This window comes from Rhodotorula toruloides, assembly GCF_000320785.1.
Source record: "Rhodotorula toruloides NP11 unplaced genomic scaffold Scaffold4, whole genome shotgun sequence".
Classification (NCBI taxonomy): Eukaryota; Fungi; Basidiomycota; class Microbotryomycetes; order Sporidiobolales; family Sporidiobolaceae; genus Rhodotorula; species Rhodotorula toruloides.
In genome coordinates this window covers 179,507-195,475 of record NW_015622964.1, presented here as the reverse complement: position 1 = coordinate 195,475, position 15,969 = coordinate 179,507, and the positions used below count along the sequence as shown (strand labels likewise).

Genomic DNA, 15,969 nt, shown 5'->3' with positions numbered 1-15,969 from the left:
CCCTCCGTCCGTCCTTCTCCTAAGCCATCGCTGCCGCGACCGCCGCGACCGCCACAACCGCACCTACGACTCCCGCCTTGAGACTCGACGCGCCGCTCGAAGGCTTCGAGGAGCTTGAAGCGGAAGCGGAGGCCGCAGATGCAGAGGCCGTACGAGAAGCGCCTGCGCCGCTAACCGTGCCGCTCGACGCCGAACTCGTCGCCGAGCTAGTCGAGCTCATACTCGTCGACGAACTCGCCGCCGATGCCGTGGCCGACGAGGGAAGCGACGGAGTCGTCGAAACTCCATACTGCGTTCCCAATGCCTGCGCTTTCGCTTTGACGGCGTGGCAGGAGGTGGTGGAGGACGATTCGTCGGTGTTTAGGCAGCTGCGGGGGGAGCGGGAAGGCTGAGCGTCCGCGTGCTAAGTGAGAGGTCGCGACAACTTACAAGACGGCGCCGAGGTAGCAGGGCGAGTAGTCGGTCGCGATATCGGCGAAGCTGTCGCGCGTGCCCGAAAACGCAAGAAGGAAGTGCCGAAACTGTCAGCTCCGTTCCTCCTTCCGAGACGGAGCGCCGCGCAGACGCACTAGAGGACATCCGAGTTGTTCTGCACATTGAACGTCGCAGTCGGTCCCTGACCCTGGAGCGTCCCATTCGGGACACTCAAGACTCCCGAGTCGAACCCGCCCGCGAACGCGCACGGGTCCTGCGCCGAGACTTGGACGACGCGGTGGATCCCCTCGAGGAAGGAGAACTGGATCGTGTTCGAGGCGGACGAGTCGGCGATGACGGTGCGCGAGGGGTCGAAACCGATTCCGGGGTCGCCCGTCACTTCGTTCTTGCCGACTCCGACCTGCGTGCGGTCAAGCGGGGAGGAGGGAGGGAGGGAGATCGGGTTCGAGGTCCGCGGGTTGAATGAGTCGGATGAGCGTGCGTTTGAGGCGGCGGGTTGACGGGCGGGCAGGGGTTTCAGTTCAGTTGGTGGAGAGTACACTGAGTGAATGGGACGCACGGTGTATTGGTACGCTGCTGCGGTGTGAGCGAGTGCGAGTGCGGAGATTGCGAGGGTGGGGAGGAGGGAGGGGGCGAGCATGGTGTGCAGGCGGTAGTGGGTGGCTGCGGGTGTTTGAGTGTGGCTGTCGGGGTGTCTGGGTGACTGGAGTGAGCAGTTGAGCGAGGTGAGCGGTGAGGAGGACGAGGTCGAAGCGGGACGGCAGCCCTTCGTCGACACCCGCTTGCATACGTACAGCATGCACTCAGCTCGCAGTGGCTTGTTCGCTCTCCCAGTACAGTACAAGGCTGCCTGCGATGGACTCACAGGTTCACTCGCACTGCTCACTCACTCAACTCAGGCTCAGTTGAATTCGGTGCACGTGCATCGACTGCGGGACACTGTCGATCCGATCACTCGTCTCGCTCGGCCAACCTGTCACTCCCTCTCTCTCTCTCTCCTCCCACTCATACTCACACGCACGCACTTGGAGATGGCACCGACACTCCCCCGAGACCCACCCGCACCGCGCTACCGCACCCAAAACTACCGCGGAAACGCCCGCGGACTCGGAAAGCAGGACCATCCAGAGGGGTCGAGCAACTACACGCTCTTGCAGGGGTGCGCACACATCCACACTCTCTCTGACCGGGGAGAGGGGCTGATGAGTGAGAGGCAAGCAGGTTCGAGTGGTATCAGGAGGGAGGGGGAACGTATTATGCTTGGTTGGCTGGCAAGGCAGAGGAGCTCGGCGAGATGGGCATCACGGCCATCTGGATCCCTCGTTCGTTCATCCCCTCATTCTCTCCTCTCCCACCGCCGACGAGACTAACGAGAGGAGCGTCGACGCAGCCCCGACGAAAGCGGACGGGCCCAACAGCGTCGGCTACTCGATCTACGACCTCTGGGACCTCGGAGAGTTCGACCAGAAGGGCGGGAAAGCAACCAAGTGGGGCACGAAGGACGAGTTGCTCGAGTGTGTCAAGAAACTCAAGGAAAACGGTCAGTTCGGCCGCTTTTCGCTTGGACTCTTGGTGCGTGAGGTACGGGGGTGCTAATGAGACGGTGTATACATGTGTGCGCGGGCAGGAATCGTCGTCTACATCGGTTCGTCCCCCCTCCCCTTCCTCTCATCCCTCCGCCCCCTCCGCCCCTCCTGCCTCCCTAACCCTCCCTCGCTTCGCTCGGCCGCAGACGCAGTCCTGAACCACAAAGCCGGAGCAGACTATACCGAGCCCTTCCACGCGACCGAAGTAGACTGGGACGACCGGACCAAGGAGATCTCCGACCTCGTGCGTCCTCCCCCTCCCCTTCCCCCTCGCTCTCAGACTGACTCTTGGCGAGGGATAGTACGAGATCGAAGGATGGACAGGCTTCAACTTCCCTGGCCGGAAGGGCAAGTATTCCGAGATGATCTGGTCGCACATCCATTTCGTGCGCTCCCTCCCCCTCTCTCCTTACAAGCGATGCCTGACGGGTTGGAGGGACAGACGGGAGTGGATTGGGACGACAAGGGGAAGAAGAAAGCCATCTTCAAGGTTCAAGGCGAGGGAAAGGTTCGTCTCCCTCCCTTCCTCTTCCTCTTCTTCCTTCGTTCCTCGTCCTCACGCAAAGTGCGCGCAGACATGGGCCAAGTCAGTCGACAGCGAAAAGGGAAATTTCGACTACCTCATGGCGTCCGATATCGACCATTCGCATCCTGAGGTGCGGAAGGACTTGATCAATTGGGGCGAGTGGGTGTACGTCCGACTCTTCTTGCACGCTCTTCCATCCGCTTCTCGCAATTCGCGACGAGCGTGTGAGGGATGCATTGGAATGCAGACCGGACGCTGACGACCTCGTACGACTCGCGCAGGATCAAAGAAACCGGCGCCGCAGGATTCCGTTTCGACGCAGTCAAGGTGCGCTCTCCTTCCTCCCTTCTTCGCCTCTCGTCACTGACACGTTCGTTCGACGGGGCAGCACATTGACGAAGGCTTCATCGCGGATTTCGTGAGGGAGGTCAGGGAGAGGTTGGATAACGTGCGTCCGCTTTTCCTCGCCGTCTCCTCTCGATACAGTAGCTGATGGGTGATGGGTGGTTGTGCAGCCGGATATGTTCGTGAGTCCGCCCACAACTCACTTCTCGCTTCGAGCAGAAGGAGGCGAAGGGGAGGGGGGGGGGGCGGGGACCTTCCCAAACTCGCCTCCATCCGCCGATTCTCGCGCAAGAGAGGCAACGACTGACTGAGCGCCGGATTTTGCGTCTTACAGTGCGTTGGCGAGTTCTGGAAATCGGATCTCGGTGCGCTCGAAGGCTACCTCGACCGGTTCCCCGAGTGCGTCTTATCCCTTCCCTTCCTACCTGTATGTGCGGAGCTAACGCTGGAGAACGCCACGCGCTCAGGCAATTCTCCTGCTTCGACGTCACCCTCCACGACAACTTCCACCGCGCCGGCGCCGAAGCGGAATCCTTCGACCTGCGCTCAATCCTCGACAACTCGCTCGTCCGGTCGCGTCCGATGGACGCCGTCACAGTCGTCTGCAACCACGACACCCAACCTACCCAAGCTCTCGAGGCACCTGTTGCGCCTTGGTTCGCGCCGCTCGCGTATTGCTTGACGTTGTTGAGGGCCGAGGGATACCCGTGCGTGTTTGGAGGTGACTTGTGGGGGTGTAAGAGCGAGCCGGGTGTTGAGCCGATTAGTGGGTTGGCGGAGTTGGTCAAGGCTAGGAGGTGGTTCGCTTGTAAGTACCACTTTTTCGCTTCCTCTTTGAGCGAGAGAGAAGCTGATGGGGTGCGACGGGCAGACGGACCGACGAGGGACTACTGGGATCACGCCAACTGTCTCGGCTGGATCCGCGAAGGAGACGCGGACCATGACGGCTGTGCGGTGGTCATCTGCAATGGTCCGTCCCCCATCCCCTCCCTTCTCTCTCCTCCTCGTGCTGACCTTGTGAGGAACACAGGAACGGGCGAAGGAGAGAAACGTATGCAAGTGCAGGGGAACAACGAGCACAAAGGCGAGAAATGGATTGACGTGCTCGGGTGGACGCAGGGAGAAGTCGAGATCGAGGAAGACGTGCGTTTTCCTTCCCCCTCCCCTTTTCCTTTGAGCGTTGGTTGCGGTGCTGATGAGGATTGGGTTGACGGACAGGGCTGGGCGACGTTCAAGTGCCCGAGTAAGAGCGTCGCGGTGTGGGTCAGGAAGGACGCGAGGGGTCTCGAGGCGTTTGGGAGGAAGTAGACGCGAGTAGAGGTGCGGGTAGAGTAGGAGGAGGTAGAAAAGCGTTCTGGATGTCGTGCATTGCGTTTCGTCTTTACGCATGGGAGGAGAAGCGGACAGCGAGCTTGAGGGAGGCTTTCTCCGAGCTTTTTCCCTTCACCTTCTCGCAGCTCGACGTCCGCGTCTGACGCCGGAGCTTGATGCGAAGACCTTGTTGCAGAGTGGGTTCCTGGGTACACTATCGCTCCTCGCCTAAGCCCTCGCTCGCGCCTCGCTCAGATGAACGTCCAGCCATCGGCAACAAACTTCGCGTCCGAGATGAACCTGTACCAGCGAACACCTATGTACTTCTCGAAGCTCGAGAAGAACAACAAGCGGAGATCGAGGACAGCCGTCTGTTCGAGAGTGAGCAGCAGGTCGGCAATGCCCGGGAAGTCATCGGCGAGGCGGTCTTGACGGATTGCGGTCAGCATCGCCTCCTTCTCTTCTTCGATCGAGAATACGGCGGGACGACGGTAGTAGTCGAACGTTTCGAGGCGGAGGGCTTGAAGAGCGGGACAGAGAGCGAGGAGAGTTCGCATTCCTTGCAGCTCGTCCTGCGTGATTGTCGTCAGCTGGGTGATGGGGGGCGGAAGGCGGGACGTACCGCTGAGTAACAGTCGCAGCGCCCGGACAGCCTGAGTCGCAGGACAGACTGCAACTTGCTATCGGAAGTCCACGACTTCAAGGCGGCGAAGGATTTGATGTTAAGAACTGCGAGGTCGGTCAAGCTGGGCAGGCTCTCCGCAATCCGGACCAACTCTTGCCAGCCGTGCAAAGCGCCGATGTCGAAGGAAAGGGCGAGGCTCCGCAAGGAAATGGGCTGTTCGGCGTGCAAGGAGTTCAACCCACGAGTCCTGAGAAAAGTTGAGAAGGAACAAACTCACCGCGATTGCGCAAGCAGTCTCAAGGGTGTTCGCGACTTTCTCGAGGTCGAGGCCGTCCCCGGGCACTTCGTGTACACGGCGGGCGATGGTGACGTCGAGATGGGTCAGGGTTTGCCACGGCACGCCCGAGCCGTCAAAGCTGGTAGACGACACCTTGAGATGCGTCAGCCTGGATAAGCCTGGCGCGCAGGCTGCCAGGCTCCCTTCGGCGCCAATGTTCAGCTTGCGCAGGGACGGGACGTCACGCTCAAGGGAGAAGCCATCGAGCGGCTGCAGTCTGAACTCATGCGCGATGTTGAGGTGAATGAGGTGGTTGAAGGACCGCAAAGCCCAGAAGCAGTCGGGAACCTCCACGATGTTCTCGCCGTCGCCGAAAGTGACCTCGAGGTGCGTCAGGTTCGTGGTGTTGCGGAAGATGATGCATTGTAGCTCGGGATGCTTGTCGACATTCTCGACTTGCAGTTCTTTGACATTCAAAGCAGTCTCGGGAGTCGTCGCGAGCTTGAGGAGAATGCTGCCGCTGGTCTCGATGCCGACCTCGAGAGTCTTGAGCCGGTAGTCGCGCGCGATCTCGAAGACGCGGTCGTTGACGAGAAGCCTGTCAAGAGTCTCGCTCGCAATGTCGCGAGCGATAATCTCGAGAACCTCCGCAGGCAGCAAGGCGAAGAGGGACGGTCGAGGGGGAGTGAGCGGCTCTGCAGAGGGCCGGCCCCGTCAGTCGCTCGCCTTTCGACAGCAGCATCTTTACTAAAGCCCCTGACGCACCAGATGAGCCATCCCGGCGAGCAGAAGAAGTCGCCTCGTCCTCATCGCTCGAGCGGGTCAAGGCGGTCGAGTCGGGGTCAACAACGTCGCGCGCGGGTTGGAGGTCCTGCTGAGGGGTAGTCATGGCGTCTCGAGAGTGTCTGAAGTGACTAGCAAGGTGCACGAGCGGGTGAAGCGAGAGCAAGTGAGCTGGAAGAGGGAAAGGAGAGCGGGTTGACCTCGTCCGGTTCACTGCGCGCTTCACCTCGCTCGAGGACCCAGCAGAGCAGCGCACAGGCTTCGACGGCATCTCTCGCAAGCCGCCAAAGCCGCGCACTGCCCGCCAAACCCCGCTGAACCGCCTACACCCTCTCATCACCTCGACCCGCTTCACCAGCTCTAGACCGGCTTGCGGGTGCTCGGCAAGGACCGCAAGCCGCACACTCTCCGCTCCACATCCGACCGAAGCCTTGCGGTCCCCGCCTTTCTGTCGCATGGACTCGGACGCCGCCGAACTGCTTGGTGGGGACCTTCGCTCCCTCCTCGCGCCCGAAGAGGTCGTCGACCGCCTCGTGAGCACTGTCAGGGATGCGGATGTTGCCCAGGCGTTGTTCTGGCTGAGGCAGCTGGAGAAGAGCGGGAAGGGCGACTTGATCAACCAGGGTCGTGCGTTCTCTCTGCTTCTTCTCGGCTCACAAGCGCTTGCTGATCTCGGTCGCGCTCGCTACAATCAGACACTGAGACGGGCATGTCGGCCATCGTCACTGCCGGCTCGAAGGAGCAATCTCGCGCTGCCGCCATTCTGGTCCGCGTCCTTGCAGCCAAAGGTGCCAAGCTGCCAGACGTCACGCAATCCTCGGAGTGGATCGAGCAGGTCGAGTCGTGGGCGATCGAAATGCTGGAAGGCGGGCTGGAGAAGGAGAACGAGGGAGGCAAGTCTCGATTTCGCCTTCGCAGTTTGTAGCCTTGGGCTGACCATGCCACTCGCCCACAGCCGAACGCGACGCCCGCATGCTCCTCGAGATGAGCTACGACGACGCCGAGCAATGGTGCAGGGAGAACCTCCCGCCGCCCGAGCGCCGGGACGACGAAGGAGCTGACCAGCTCGACGACGGCTACATCTCGGATGAAGCTTTGCGTGCCATGTCTGCTCCTCCCGCCGACCAGAAGCCAGACGGGCAGCCGAGCGCTCGCTCGTCCACTGTCGACATCGTCCAAGGTCAGCGCGCCAGCAGCCCGCCCGAGCTTCGCCCGCCTGTCCGCGCGGCCGGCAGGCCAGTCAAAGCCGAGCCTGCCGAGCCTGTCGAGCCTGCCGAGCCTGCCGACATTATCGACCTCACCGCCTCGCGCTCGCCGTCTCCCGATCCCAAAGAGGAGGAAGTCGAAGCCTCGCTTGCGGACGGCGCTCCCACCTCCCCTGGCACCTCGCCGCACCAGAAGAAGCGCTCCCGCTCCCGCTCTCCCGACGCTAACGCCCGCCGCACCCGCGAGCGCGAGCCACAGCCCGAAGCTCGCGCCCACCTGCGCGTCGACAACCTGCCCGCCGACTTTACCGACAACGACCTCGTCCGCCTCTTCGAGGGCGTTCCCGGCGTCATCGATGCCGAGACGCACCGCAACGCCGAGACGGGTGTCCTCTGGGGCTTTGTCAGCCTCGTCTCGATTGCGACGGCGCAGCACGCCCATGCGATGAAGGACGGCACCTATGCCCGCCCGAACGAGACTCGTGCGCTCCAGCTCAAGATCTACTCGGCAGACGGCCAACCGATGGACCCGCACCGCCCTGTCGAGCCCGTCACGAACAACGTCAACGGATGGTCGCAGAACTACCAGAATCGTCACCCGCAGGATCAACAGCAGTTCCCCCAAGGCGGCGGTGGTTTCAACGGGCCGCCGCAGGGTGGCTTCTACCGAGCTCCGCGCCCGAGGGTGCCGATCATCTTCACGGCTGCCGAGCTCGCGGCCAGGGTGTACTGCGGAAGTTTGCGGTACGGCGTCACGTACGAAGAGGTGGGCAGCTTGTTCTCCGGAAGGGCGGGCGTCCAGGCGCATGTGCTCAAGGTCATGCACTCGCAAGACAAGAGTCACTCCTTCGCGTGCGTGTCGTTTCTCTCTGATCGCATCGCGCTGCTCAAATCAACTCGGCCACTTCGACAGCTTCGTCAAGTTGCCCGACGCCATCACCGCCCAGCACGCCATCCGCAACCTGCACGGCACCATGCACGGTGAGCTCGACTGCTCGTGCTTATAAGAGCGTGGCCTGCAATGCGCTTTCGCTTGCCCTGCAGCTGACCTTTCCGACTCGACCGCTTCTGGCAGACGGCCACCTCCTCCAGATTGAGCCCGTCAACGAGCTCGGCCACAGGTGGCGCTTCTCTCTCACGCTGCACGGCTTGCCTCTGAGGTGGCAGTACCGCAATGGTGAGTCAGCATCTCGTCGCGTGTCTTCTCCCGCTGAACTCGCGACCCGCCTGGCAGTCTCCGACTTCCTCATCCAGCACATCGGCTCCTTCGCCGGCCTACGCGTCAACCCTCCATCGATGTACACAATGTCGTCGCGCGCCGAGCTCCGCGTCCAGGTCGAGCTGCGGTACGAGACCGAGCTCCGCTGGGCTTTCGGCGAGCTCAACGGACGCGTCGTCGACGGTCGCCAGATCACCTGCGAGGTGGACCAGCCGTGGGTGCGCAAGAAGATGGAGACGGAGATCGCCTTCCAGAACCTCCAGCAGAGCATGCTGGCCGGGAGCTCTGCCTCTGTCAACGGCGAGTACGACCCGCACAACCCGGGCAGCAGCCGCTCGGGCGCGGCCCAGCGGTCGCAAACGTACGATCAGGCGTTCCCGGCGCTCGATGGCGGCGCGACTCCCGGCGGCGGAAGGCGACCTCCGCCTCCTCCGCCTCCGCCTCAGCAAGTGCCGGTGGAAGCCGACGACGACGTCAACCCGTTCGCCTTCACTCGTCTGAGTGCGGCGTGAGCGGGTCGACTCGCTTGTTCGGGAGAGGAGTGGGTTTGTCGCTTGTTCAGTACTTTCTTTCCGCTTCTTCGTCTCGCACCCTCTCGTTCCTCGCTCGCTCTCTCGCATGTTTTGCCGCATCATAGTCATCGCTTCGTCGTGCCGTTCACACTGTACCCTCACCGCCTGCAGTCTGCGCATGTCGTCCTCGTTTTGCTCACCCTCTCCCCCTCGCATGTATACCCTCGCTTCGCCTTTCTCGCCAGTCCCGCCCGGACTCGCAGACGCATCTGCCCTCGCTCGCAATGACACTTGCCCCTCCCCAGACCTGTCCGCGAGCAGAGCTGCCTCCACAGCCAGTCATCGCAGTCGCCCGCGCAACTTGCGAAGGTCGATCTTGAGTTCTCCCCCGACTCCCTCGCTACCCACGCCTACGCTTGCTGGTGAAGCTGCTTAGCACCAAGGCGGTGTTGCTCGCTCACACGACAGCACAGCCTTCAGCACTCCGCGGACCGCCCGCGAGCTCGACGCAGCCCTCACCTTTTCCTCTCCTCCTCGCTCTTGCCTCACGCCTCACGCTTCACCACCTCCTCGCTGGGCGCGCGAACGCTTGCAGCTGCTCGTTCTCACGGTCTTCTTGCGTTGCACCTGATCGCTCTCCGGCTACAGCGGCAGGACAGCCTTGCTCGTACTCGTCCCATGGTCATCAACTTTTCGCCTCGCTCCTCACGACCGCCTTCTTTCGCCCTTGCAGCGCTCGCAGCCCGTCTATGCCGCCCTCTAGAGCGCCGTCAGACCCACCAGTCAGCCAGCAGTCACCCAAACGGCGCCCTTCACCCGCATCCCCCAGATCGAGCGAAATGCGTCGTTCGCCACAGCGCGACTCGCCCGTCGATACCCCAGCACGACGCACGGCTTAAGTTACAGGTCAATTGCTGAGCAGGCTGCGGGACGACGGGCGGGACCCCTGTTCCGACGACTTGCCCTCGACCGCGCGCCCCCAACCCTCTCCGACCGCTCCCAGCCTCTTCCAACCGCCTCGCATCGATGCCGCGCGCCACCAAGCATCGTCTGTGTGGCGCAGAGGCTTGCGCGAGTGTGCGAAGACTTCGCTGTTCCGTCCGCGGCCCGCCGTCTTCGCCCCTCTGAGCGGTCGAGACTCGATCCGGCTGTCCGCCCACGCCACCTCGCTTCCGGCTAACTTACGATCAGCTCGTCCGCCGCGCCTGGCGGCAATTGTCATTCCAATTGACCGCCCAAGTATAGCGCCCGATGCGCTTCCGAGAACGCTTGCTCGCCGCTCCAGCTCGGACTTCGACGAGAGAGGAGGAGGAGGACTTGCTGCACGACCCACGTCCGGCCTCTCTTACAGCCGAGCTATGAGGTGCTCCGACGAGGAGAAGGGCGGAGAATCTACGGGGCTGTCGACATCGATGCGATGGTGCGCCCACCAACGCCCACGAAGGGGCAGCAGGAATGGCGGAGAGCCCGCCTCCCTCCCCAGCTCAACCCCGGCTCCTGCTCGCCAACCTTCTCGATCGAACGAAGGCCCTGTCGAGCAAACACCGGTTCTCGGACTGATCTGAGGGCGTTTGCGGTCCGAGCCCTCGATTTCGGCGCTTGGGATTGGCTGGTCCACACGAGGTTACTGATCTGAGCGATGGTACCTGGAAGGGAGTGGAGGCGGGCGCGAAGCCAGGCCCGCCGCAGGCCCCAGCTGGGCCGCCGCGCGCTCGCGGAAAAGGCTCCCAGCTCACGTCTCTTCCTTCTCTCCCTCCCTCACCGTCTCCTCGCCTGCGCTTCGAACCCTACAAGGCGCACGCGACACACTCTAGCCTCTCGACACCGACCCACGCCTTTCCCCCTCGTCTCTCGACACCGTTCTCCCCTTCCCCTTTCCCCTTCACCAAACAAACCCGCCCCTCATGGCCTCTCAGCTCAAGGGCACGGCCGATGTCAACGCCGTCGAGGCGCCCGTCACCCTCAAGGCGTACTTGCTGTGAGTTTTAGTCCCGCGACGTCGCCAGGCGCGACGAGGGCCTTGCGAAGGTCGCTCCTCTGCGAGGTCGCGTGAGCTGACCCGTGATTCTCGCTCGCTCCCCTCGACAACAGCTGCGCCTTCGCCTCGTTGTGAGTCTCGCGCTTTCCTCCCTGTCCTCGCGAAAACGAAGGGAGCCGTTGCTGACCCATGCTTCCCACCTTCTCCTCCTCAGCGGCGGTATCTTCTTCGGTTACGACTCCGGTTACATCAACGGTGTCACCGGCTCGCCCGTCTTCATCAAGGCGATCATGGGCGAGGGCCACACCGCCCTCTCGTCGTCGCGCAACTCGCTCATCGTCTCGATCCTCTCGGCTGGTACATTCTTCGGCGCGTTGATTGCTGGTGACATTGCCGACCGCATTGGTCGTCGCCCTACCATCATCGCCGGATGCTTCGTCTACATGGCCGGTGTCATCATTCAGGTGAGCTTCCCCCGCGCTTTTCTCGGAAGCGCCTCGATGTTGACTTCCTGCTTTCTCGCAGATGTTCGCTGCTTCCGCCCTCGCTACCATCGTCGTTGGTCGTCTCATCGCTGGTTTCGGTGTCGGATTCGTCTCGGCCATCATCATTCTTTACATGTCGGAGATTTGCCCTCGCAAGGTTCGCGGCGCCCTCGTCTCGGGCTACCAGTTCTGTGCGTGTTCTTCCACCGCTCTGGCCCCTGTTTTCCAGCTAACTCGAGCATCGACAACGCAGGCATCACGATCGGCCTCATGCTTGCGGCCATCGTCACGAACTACACCTCGAACAGGTCCGACTCCGGCTCGTACCGCATCCCCATCGGCCTCCAGTTCGCTTGGGGCATTATTCTCGCCACCGGCTTGTTCTTCCTTCCGGACTCACCCCGTTTCTACGTCAAGCGCGGCGAACTCGACCGTGCCCGCGACGTCCTCGTCCGCCTCCGTGGCCAGCCCCCTACGTCGCAGTACATCGAGCTGGAGCTCGCTGAGATTGTCGCCAATGCCGAGGTCGAGGCCAAGGCCATCCCGACCGGATCGATGTCCGCGTCGTGGGCGGCTTGCTTCTCCGGCTCCCTCTTCCAGGCCAAGTCGAACCTGCGCCGCACGATTCTCGGGACCTCGCTCCAGATGATGCAGCAGTGGTTAGTTTTTAGTCCTACGCGCACGCTGGGGAACCCGGAGGCGTCGTTCTGCGACCTCCGAGCCCTCCGAGCCGTCCCTCGAGCTTCTGGGACCCGCTTGGCTCACCTCTTCGCTTATTCCTACAGGACCGGCGTTAACTTCATCTTCTACTACTCGTGCGTCTCGCAACTTCCTCTCTACATCCTTCCGCGATCTCCTCACGGGCGTCCTCATTGATTCGCACTTCCGCCCCTTCCAGGACACCTTTCCTCCAGTCCACCGGCGCCATCAAGAATGCTTTCCTCACCAGCATGATCTTCACGTACGCTCTTTTCATTACGCTGCGCGAAAGAACCGAGCTGACCCTTTCCGTCCTCCCTCGCTCCTCCACCTTCCCTTCGCCTCCCTCGACTCTGACCCCTCCTCCTCCGCCCCTCGTTGCCCTCTTGATTCGTACTACAGCATCGTCAACGTTGGCTCGACTCCCATCTCGTTCTACACCGTCGAGCGCTTTGGACGTCGTCCCTTGCTCATCATCGGCGCCTTCGGCATGCTCGTCTGCCAGTTCCTCGTCGCCATCATCGGTGTTACCGCCGGCTTCAACAAGACGCACGTTGACGCTGCCACTGGCAAGACCATCGCCGACAACATCGGTGCCGTCAACGCCCAGGTTCGTTGCCTTCAGCTGTGTTCCGCTCGTTCTCGCGCTCACATCTCGCTCGTCTATAGGTCGCCTTCATCGCCATCTTCATCTTCTTCTTCGCCTCGACCTGGGGACCGGGCGCGTGGGTCCTCATCGGCGAGATCTTCCCTCTCCCCATCCGTTCGCGCGGTGTCGCCCTCTCGACCGCCTCGAACTGGCTCTGGAACACCATCATCGCCGTCATCACCCCCTACATGGTCGGTGAGGACAAGGGCAACCTCCGCTCGTCGGTCTTCTTCATCTGGGGCGGTGCGTTTCAGGCCTTCCTCTGTTCTCAACCTTCGAGCAGCGCGCTGACTCGTTTCCGGCTCTTACAGGTCTCTGCACTTGCGCCTTCGTCTACTCGTACTTCCTCGTCCCCGAGACCAAGGGTCTCACGCTCGAGCAGGTCGACCAGATGTTCGAGGCCGGTGTCACCCCCCGCAAGTCGGCGTCCTGGCGCCCGGACCACACCTACGCGACCGAGATGGGCAAGGACAACGCCGAGATCCGCCACATCGACTCGCAGGAGGAGCACGAGACCAAGAAGATGGAGGTCTAAACGCTCCCTTCCCCTTCGCCTTTTCTTCTACACCGCCTGTTGGGTCTGTACGGGTCTTGCCTCGTTCCCACGGTCTTCAGTACGATACATTCTATACTAGGGTCCCTTGTCTGTGTGTTCAGGGCCGCGTAATACAGGTTGATACACTTCTCGACGTCCCCTTGCGAAGGTCGCTGCGATAGAGATGCTTGCTTGCTCTCGCTCTTCACTGCTCCCGCGCTCTTCTCTGGTCATTGACGGCTCACCAGCGTCTGTGCCGAGCAGGCGGTACGCTCGACTCGACGTCGGATGTGACTCCTACTGCGCCAGCTCGACCCGGCTTTGCGAACTTGCTCGTTCGCGCTCTCGGTCGCTCGACGCCGTTTGTATTCAGCTTCATTAGCCCAGCCGCATTACCTCGACGAATAGGACTTTTGCGTCCCGAATCCCCGCCGCCGGCAAGCCTGGCGCTCCGTCCCGAACGGGCGACGCGCGGGGCACCCTTCGACCTCGTCCATCAACCGCTCACAGCGCTGCGCCAGCTCGAACAGATGTCGCTCCGTCTCCCCCTCCGCCAGCTTGCCGCCAAGCGCGTGTCGCTCAAGGCGCTCGCCGCCCGCTTCGCCTCGTCGGAGGCGACCGCTCCTGCCGAACTCGCGAGTGAGTTCAGCAGTTCCCCTGCCTCGCGGGCGGGTTGGAGGGCGACAGAAAGTACACATGGGTCGTACTGTACAGTGTGCTGACGCGCGCTTGCTTGCCGCGCCGCAGTGACATCTTCTTTCGCACCCTACCAATGGGAGGACCCTCTCAAGGTGGAGAGCACGATGCTGAGCGAGGAGGAGGTTTCCATCATGTGCGTACAGCGTTCTTTGAACCTTGTGCGGCTGCCACCGGAGCGCAGGCGCCCTTGGCTGGCGCTTCGCAACCCGCCACGCCTTGTCCTCTTTCTCCTCCCTCGAGAATCGGATTCTGACAACAGCTTCTTATGGCTTCTACAGGGAGATGGCGCGCAGCTACTGCCAGGAGAAGCTTGCTCCCCGAGTGACGGAGGCCTACCGCAACGAGAGTGCGTCCATTCACTCCTTTCCGCCGTGAGTCTGGCTGAACTCGTTCGTCCCGCAGACTTCGACCGGTCTATTCTCTCCGAGATGGGTGAACTCGGTCTCCTCGGTCCTACCATCGACGGCTACGGCTGTGCCGGCGTCTCTTCGGTCGCGTACGGCTTGGTCGCCCGCGAAGTCGAGCGTATCGACTCCGGCTACCGGTCTGCGATGAGTGTCCAGAGCTCGCTCGTCATGCACCCTATCAGTGTGTATAGCCTTCATCCGGTCGGAGGAAAAGTTGCTGACTGGTCGCCGCGAAACAGACGCCTTCGGCTCGAAGCAGCTCAAGGAAAAGTACCTCCCTCGACTCGCAACGGGAGAACTCGTCGGCTGCTTCGGCTTGACCGAGCCTGATCACGGTTCCGGTGCCTCCGACCCGCGCTTGACCGGCATCAACTCTCGCGCTCACACTGTTCCCCATGCAGACCCGGCTGGCATGACTACCGAAGCGCGCGAAGCTCCCGGCGGTGGCGGATTCCTCATCTCTGGCGCAAAGACCTGGATCTCGAACGCACCTATCGCCGATGTATTCGTTGTCTGGGCAAAGTGCCAGTGGGACGGCAAGATCCGCGGTTTCGTGCTGGACAAGGTAAGTTGGCGGGCTCGCCGGCGGTTCTTTCGCCGCAAGGTCTTGGCGTATGACGAGAGTGGCTTGCTGACGATTGCTGACTCGCGAACAGGGCATGAAGGGTCTTTCGGCGCCCGCCATCAAGAACAAAACGGCTTTGCGCGCTTCCATCAGCCCGTCTGCTCTCTCCCGCTCTCGACTCTTCTCGCTGACATGACTGGCCCGCAGCCGGCTCGATCTTCATGGATGAGGTCTCCGTACCGGCTGAGCAGATGCTCGACGTCCAGGGTCTCAAGGGCCCCTTCTCCTGCCTCAAGTGGGGCTATCCTCGCGCTCTCCGCCCTCGTCACTGTCCGCTCACGCGCTCCCTCCGCAGCAACGCCCGCTTCGGTATCAGCTTCGGTGCGGTCGGTGCGCTGGAAGAGGCCATCCGCGTTACGAGGGAGTACGCTCTCGAGAGGTACGTCGACAGTCCTTCCCGACTCAGATGTACACTACTCAGTCGCTGACACGGATTCTTCGCTATCGCAGGAAGCAGTTCAAGAAGCCTCTCGCCGGCTTCCAGCTCGTCCAGCAAAAGTTGGCGAACGCGCACATGGAGGCTGCGAGTAAGTCTCGCTTCAGATGCTCTGAGCTTCAGCGCGCTAAACTGAACCGTTCTTGCATAGTCGGTCTTGTCTCGTGCGTCCAGCTCGGCCGGTTGAAGGACAGCGGCAACTGGTCTCGTACGCTCTTCTCCTCTTAACTTCCCTTTCGCCCCGACACATTACGACATTGAGCTGACTCCATCTTCACGTCGCAGCCGAGATGGTCTCGATCATGAAGCGCAACAACTGCCAGAAGGCGCTCGATCACTCCCGCATCCTCATGGAGGTCTTCGGCGGCAACGCGGCGTCGGATGAATACCCTATTGCGCGCATCGCGTACAATTTGCACACGGTCTCGACCTACGAGGGTGCGTTGACGACGCTCTCGCTGTCGGTCGAAGCCCATCGCTGATTCCTCTCGCTCACTCGCTCTTCTCTCGCTTTCCTCCTCCTCCCGCTCGTCCCTTCCACCTTCTCGCCACAGGAACTCGCGACATCCACGGACTCATTCTGGGCAAGGCTATCACCGGCATCGCAGCGTTCGAGTAGACTCGACGATGCA

The 15,969-nt window shown here is 62.0% G+C and overlaps 6 protein-coding genes across 6 annotated transcripts; 4 read left to right on the top strand and 2 right to left on the bottom strand.

Moving 5' to 3' along the window:
• Positions 1-19: 19 nt before the first annotated feature.
• Positions 20-1,234, bottom strand: RHTO_06084 (uncharacterized protein; the record flags this gene model as incomplete). The annotated part of the gene is made up of 5 exons (XM_016419745.1): positions 20-368; positions 430-480; positions 570-835; positions 995-1,130; positions 1,230-1,234. 5 exons carry the CDS (start codon positions 1,232-1,234, stop codon positions 20-22), a joined length of 807 nt encoding a protein of 268 aa, XP_016275199.1.
• A 232-nt stretch (positions 1,235-1,466) lies between these two features.
• Positions 1,467-4,200, top strand: RHTO_06083 (alpha-amylase, glycoside hydrolase family 13 protein; the record flags this gene model as incomplete). The annotated part of the gene is made up of 16 exons (XM_016419744.1): positions 1,467-1,594; positions 1,657-1,757; positions 1,826-1,975; positions 2,063-2,080; positions 2,168-2,265; positions 2,324-2,407; positions 2,464-2,529; positions 2,597-2,712; positions 2,829-2,874; positions 2,936-2,995; positions 3,063-3,074; positions 3,227-3,291; positions 3,360-3,700; positions 3,764-3,862; positions 3,923-4,035; positions 4,111-4,200. 16 exons carry the CDS (start codon positions 1,467-1,469, stop codon positions 4,198-4,200), a joined length of 1,587 nt encoding a protein of 528 aa, XP_016275198.1.
• A 254-nt stretch (positions 4,201-4,454) lies between these two features.
• RHTO_06082 (uncharacterized protein) lies at positions 4,455-5,994 on the bottom strand (the record flags this gene model as incomplete). Its single annotated transcript, XM_016419743.1, has 4 exons — positions 4,455-4,775; positions 4,826-5,041; positions 5,106-5,800; positions 5,871-5,994. The coding sequence occupies 4 exons, from the start codon at positions 5,992-5,994 to the stop codon at positions 4,455-4,457; spliced, it is 1,356 nt and encodes a 451-aa protein (XP_016275197.1).
• A 349-nt stretch (positions 5,995-6,343) lies between these two features.
• RHTO_06081 (uncharacterized protein) lies at positions 6,344-8,824 on the top strand (the record flags this gene model as incomplete). The annotated part of the gene is made up of 6 exons (XM_016419742.1): positions 6,344-6,515; positions 6,584-6,781; positions 6,844-7,945; positions 8,007-8,074; positions 8,169-8,270; positions 8,328-8,824. The coding sequence occupies 6 exons, from the start codon at positions 6,344-6,346 to the stop codon at positions 8,822-8,824; spliced, it is 2,139 nt and encodes a 712-aa protein (XP_016275196.1).
• A 1,904-nt stretch (positions 8,825-10,728) lies between these two features.
• On the top strand, positions 10,729-13,170 carry RHTO_06080 (MFS monosaccharide transporter; the record flags this gene model as incomplete). Its single annotated transcript, XM_016419741.1, has 10 exons — positions 10,729-10,802; positions 10,916-10,933; positions 11,017-11,266; positions 11,328-11,478; positions 11,541-11,946; positions 12,073-12,102; positions 12,186-12,248; positions 12,389-12,596; positions 12,656-12,878; positions 12,947-13,170. 10 exons carry the CDS (start codon positions 10,729-10,731, stop codon positions 13,168-13,170), a joined length of 1,647 nt encoding a protein of 548 aa, XP_016275195.1.
• A 530-nt stretch (positions 13,171-13,700) lies between these two features.
• Positions 13,701-15,956, top strand: RHTO_06079 (glutaryl-CoA dehydrogenase; the record flags this gene model as incomplete). Its single annotated transcript, XM_016419740.1, has 13 exons — positions 13,701-13,809; positions 13,918-14,002; positions 14,148-14,215; positions 14,272-14,457; positions 14,516-14,617; positions 14,678-14,841; positions 14,933-14,993; positions 15,049-15,136; positions 15,197-15,280; positions 15,352-15,428; positions 15,489-15,545; positions 15,623-15,775; positions 15,892-15,956. 13 exons carry the CDS (start codon positions 13,701-13,703, stop codon positions 15,954-15,956), a joined length of 1,299 nt encoding a protein of 432 aa, XP_016275194.1.
• Between the last annotated feature and the right edge of the window lie 13 nt (positions 15,957-15,969).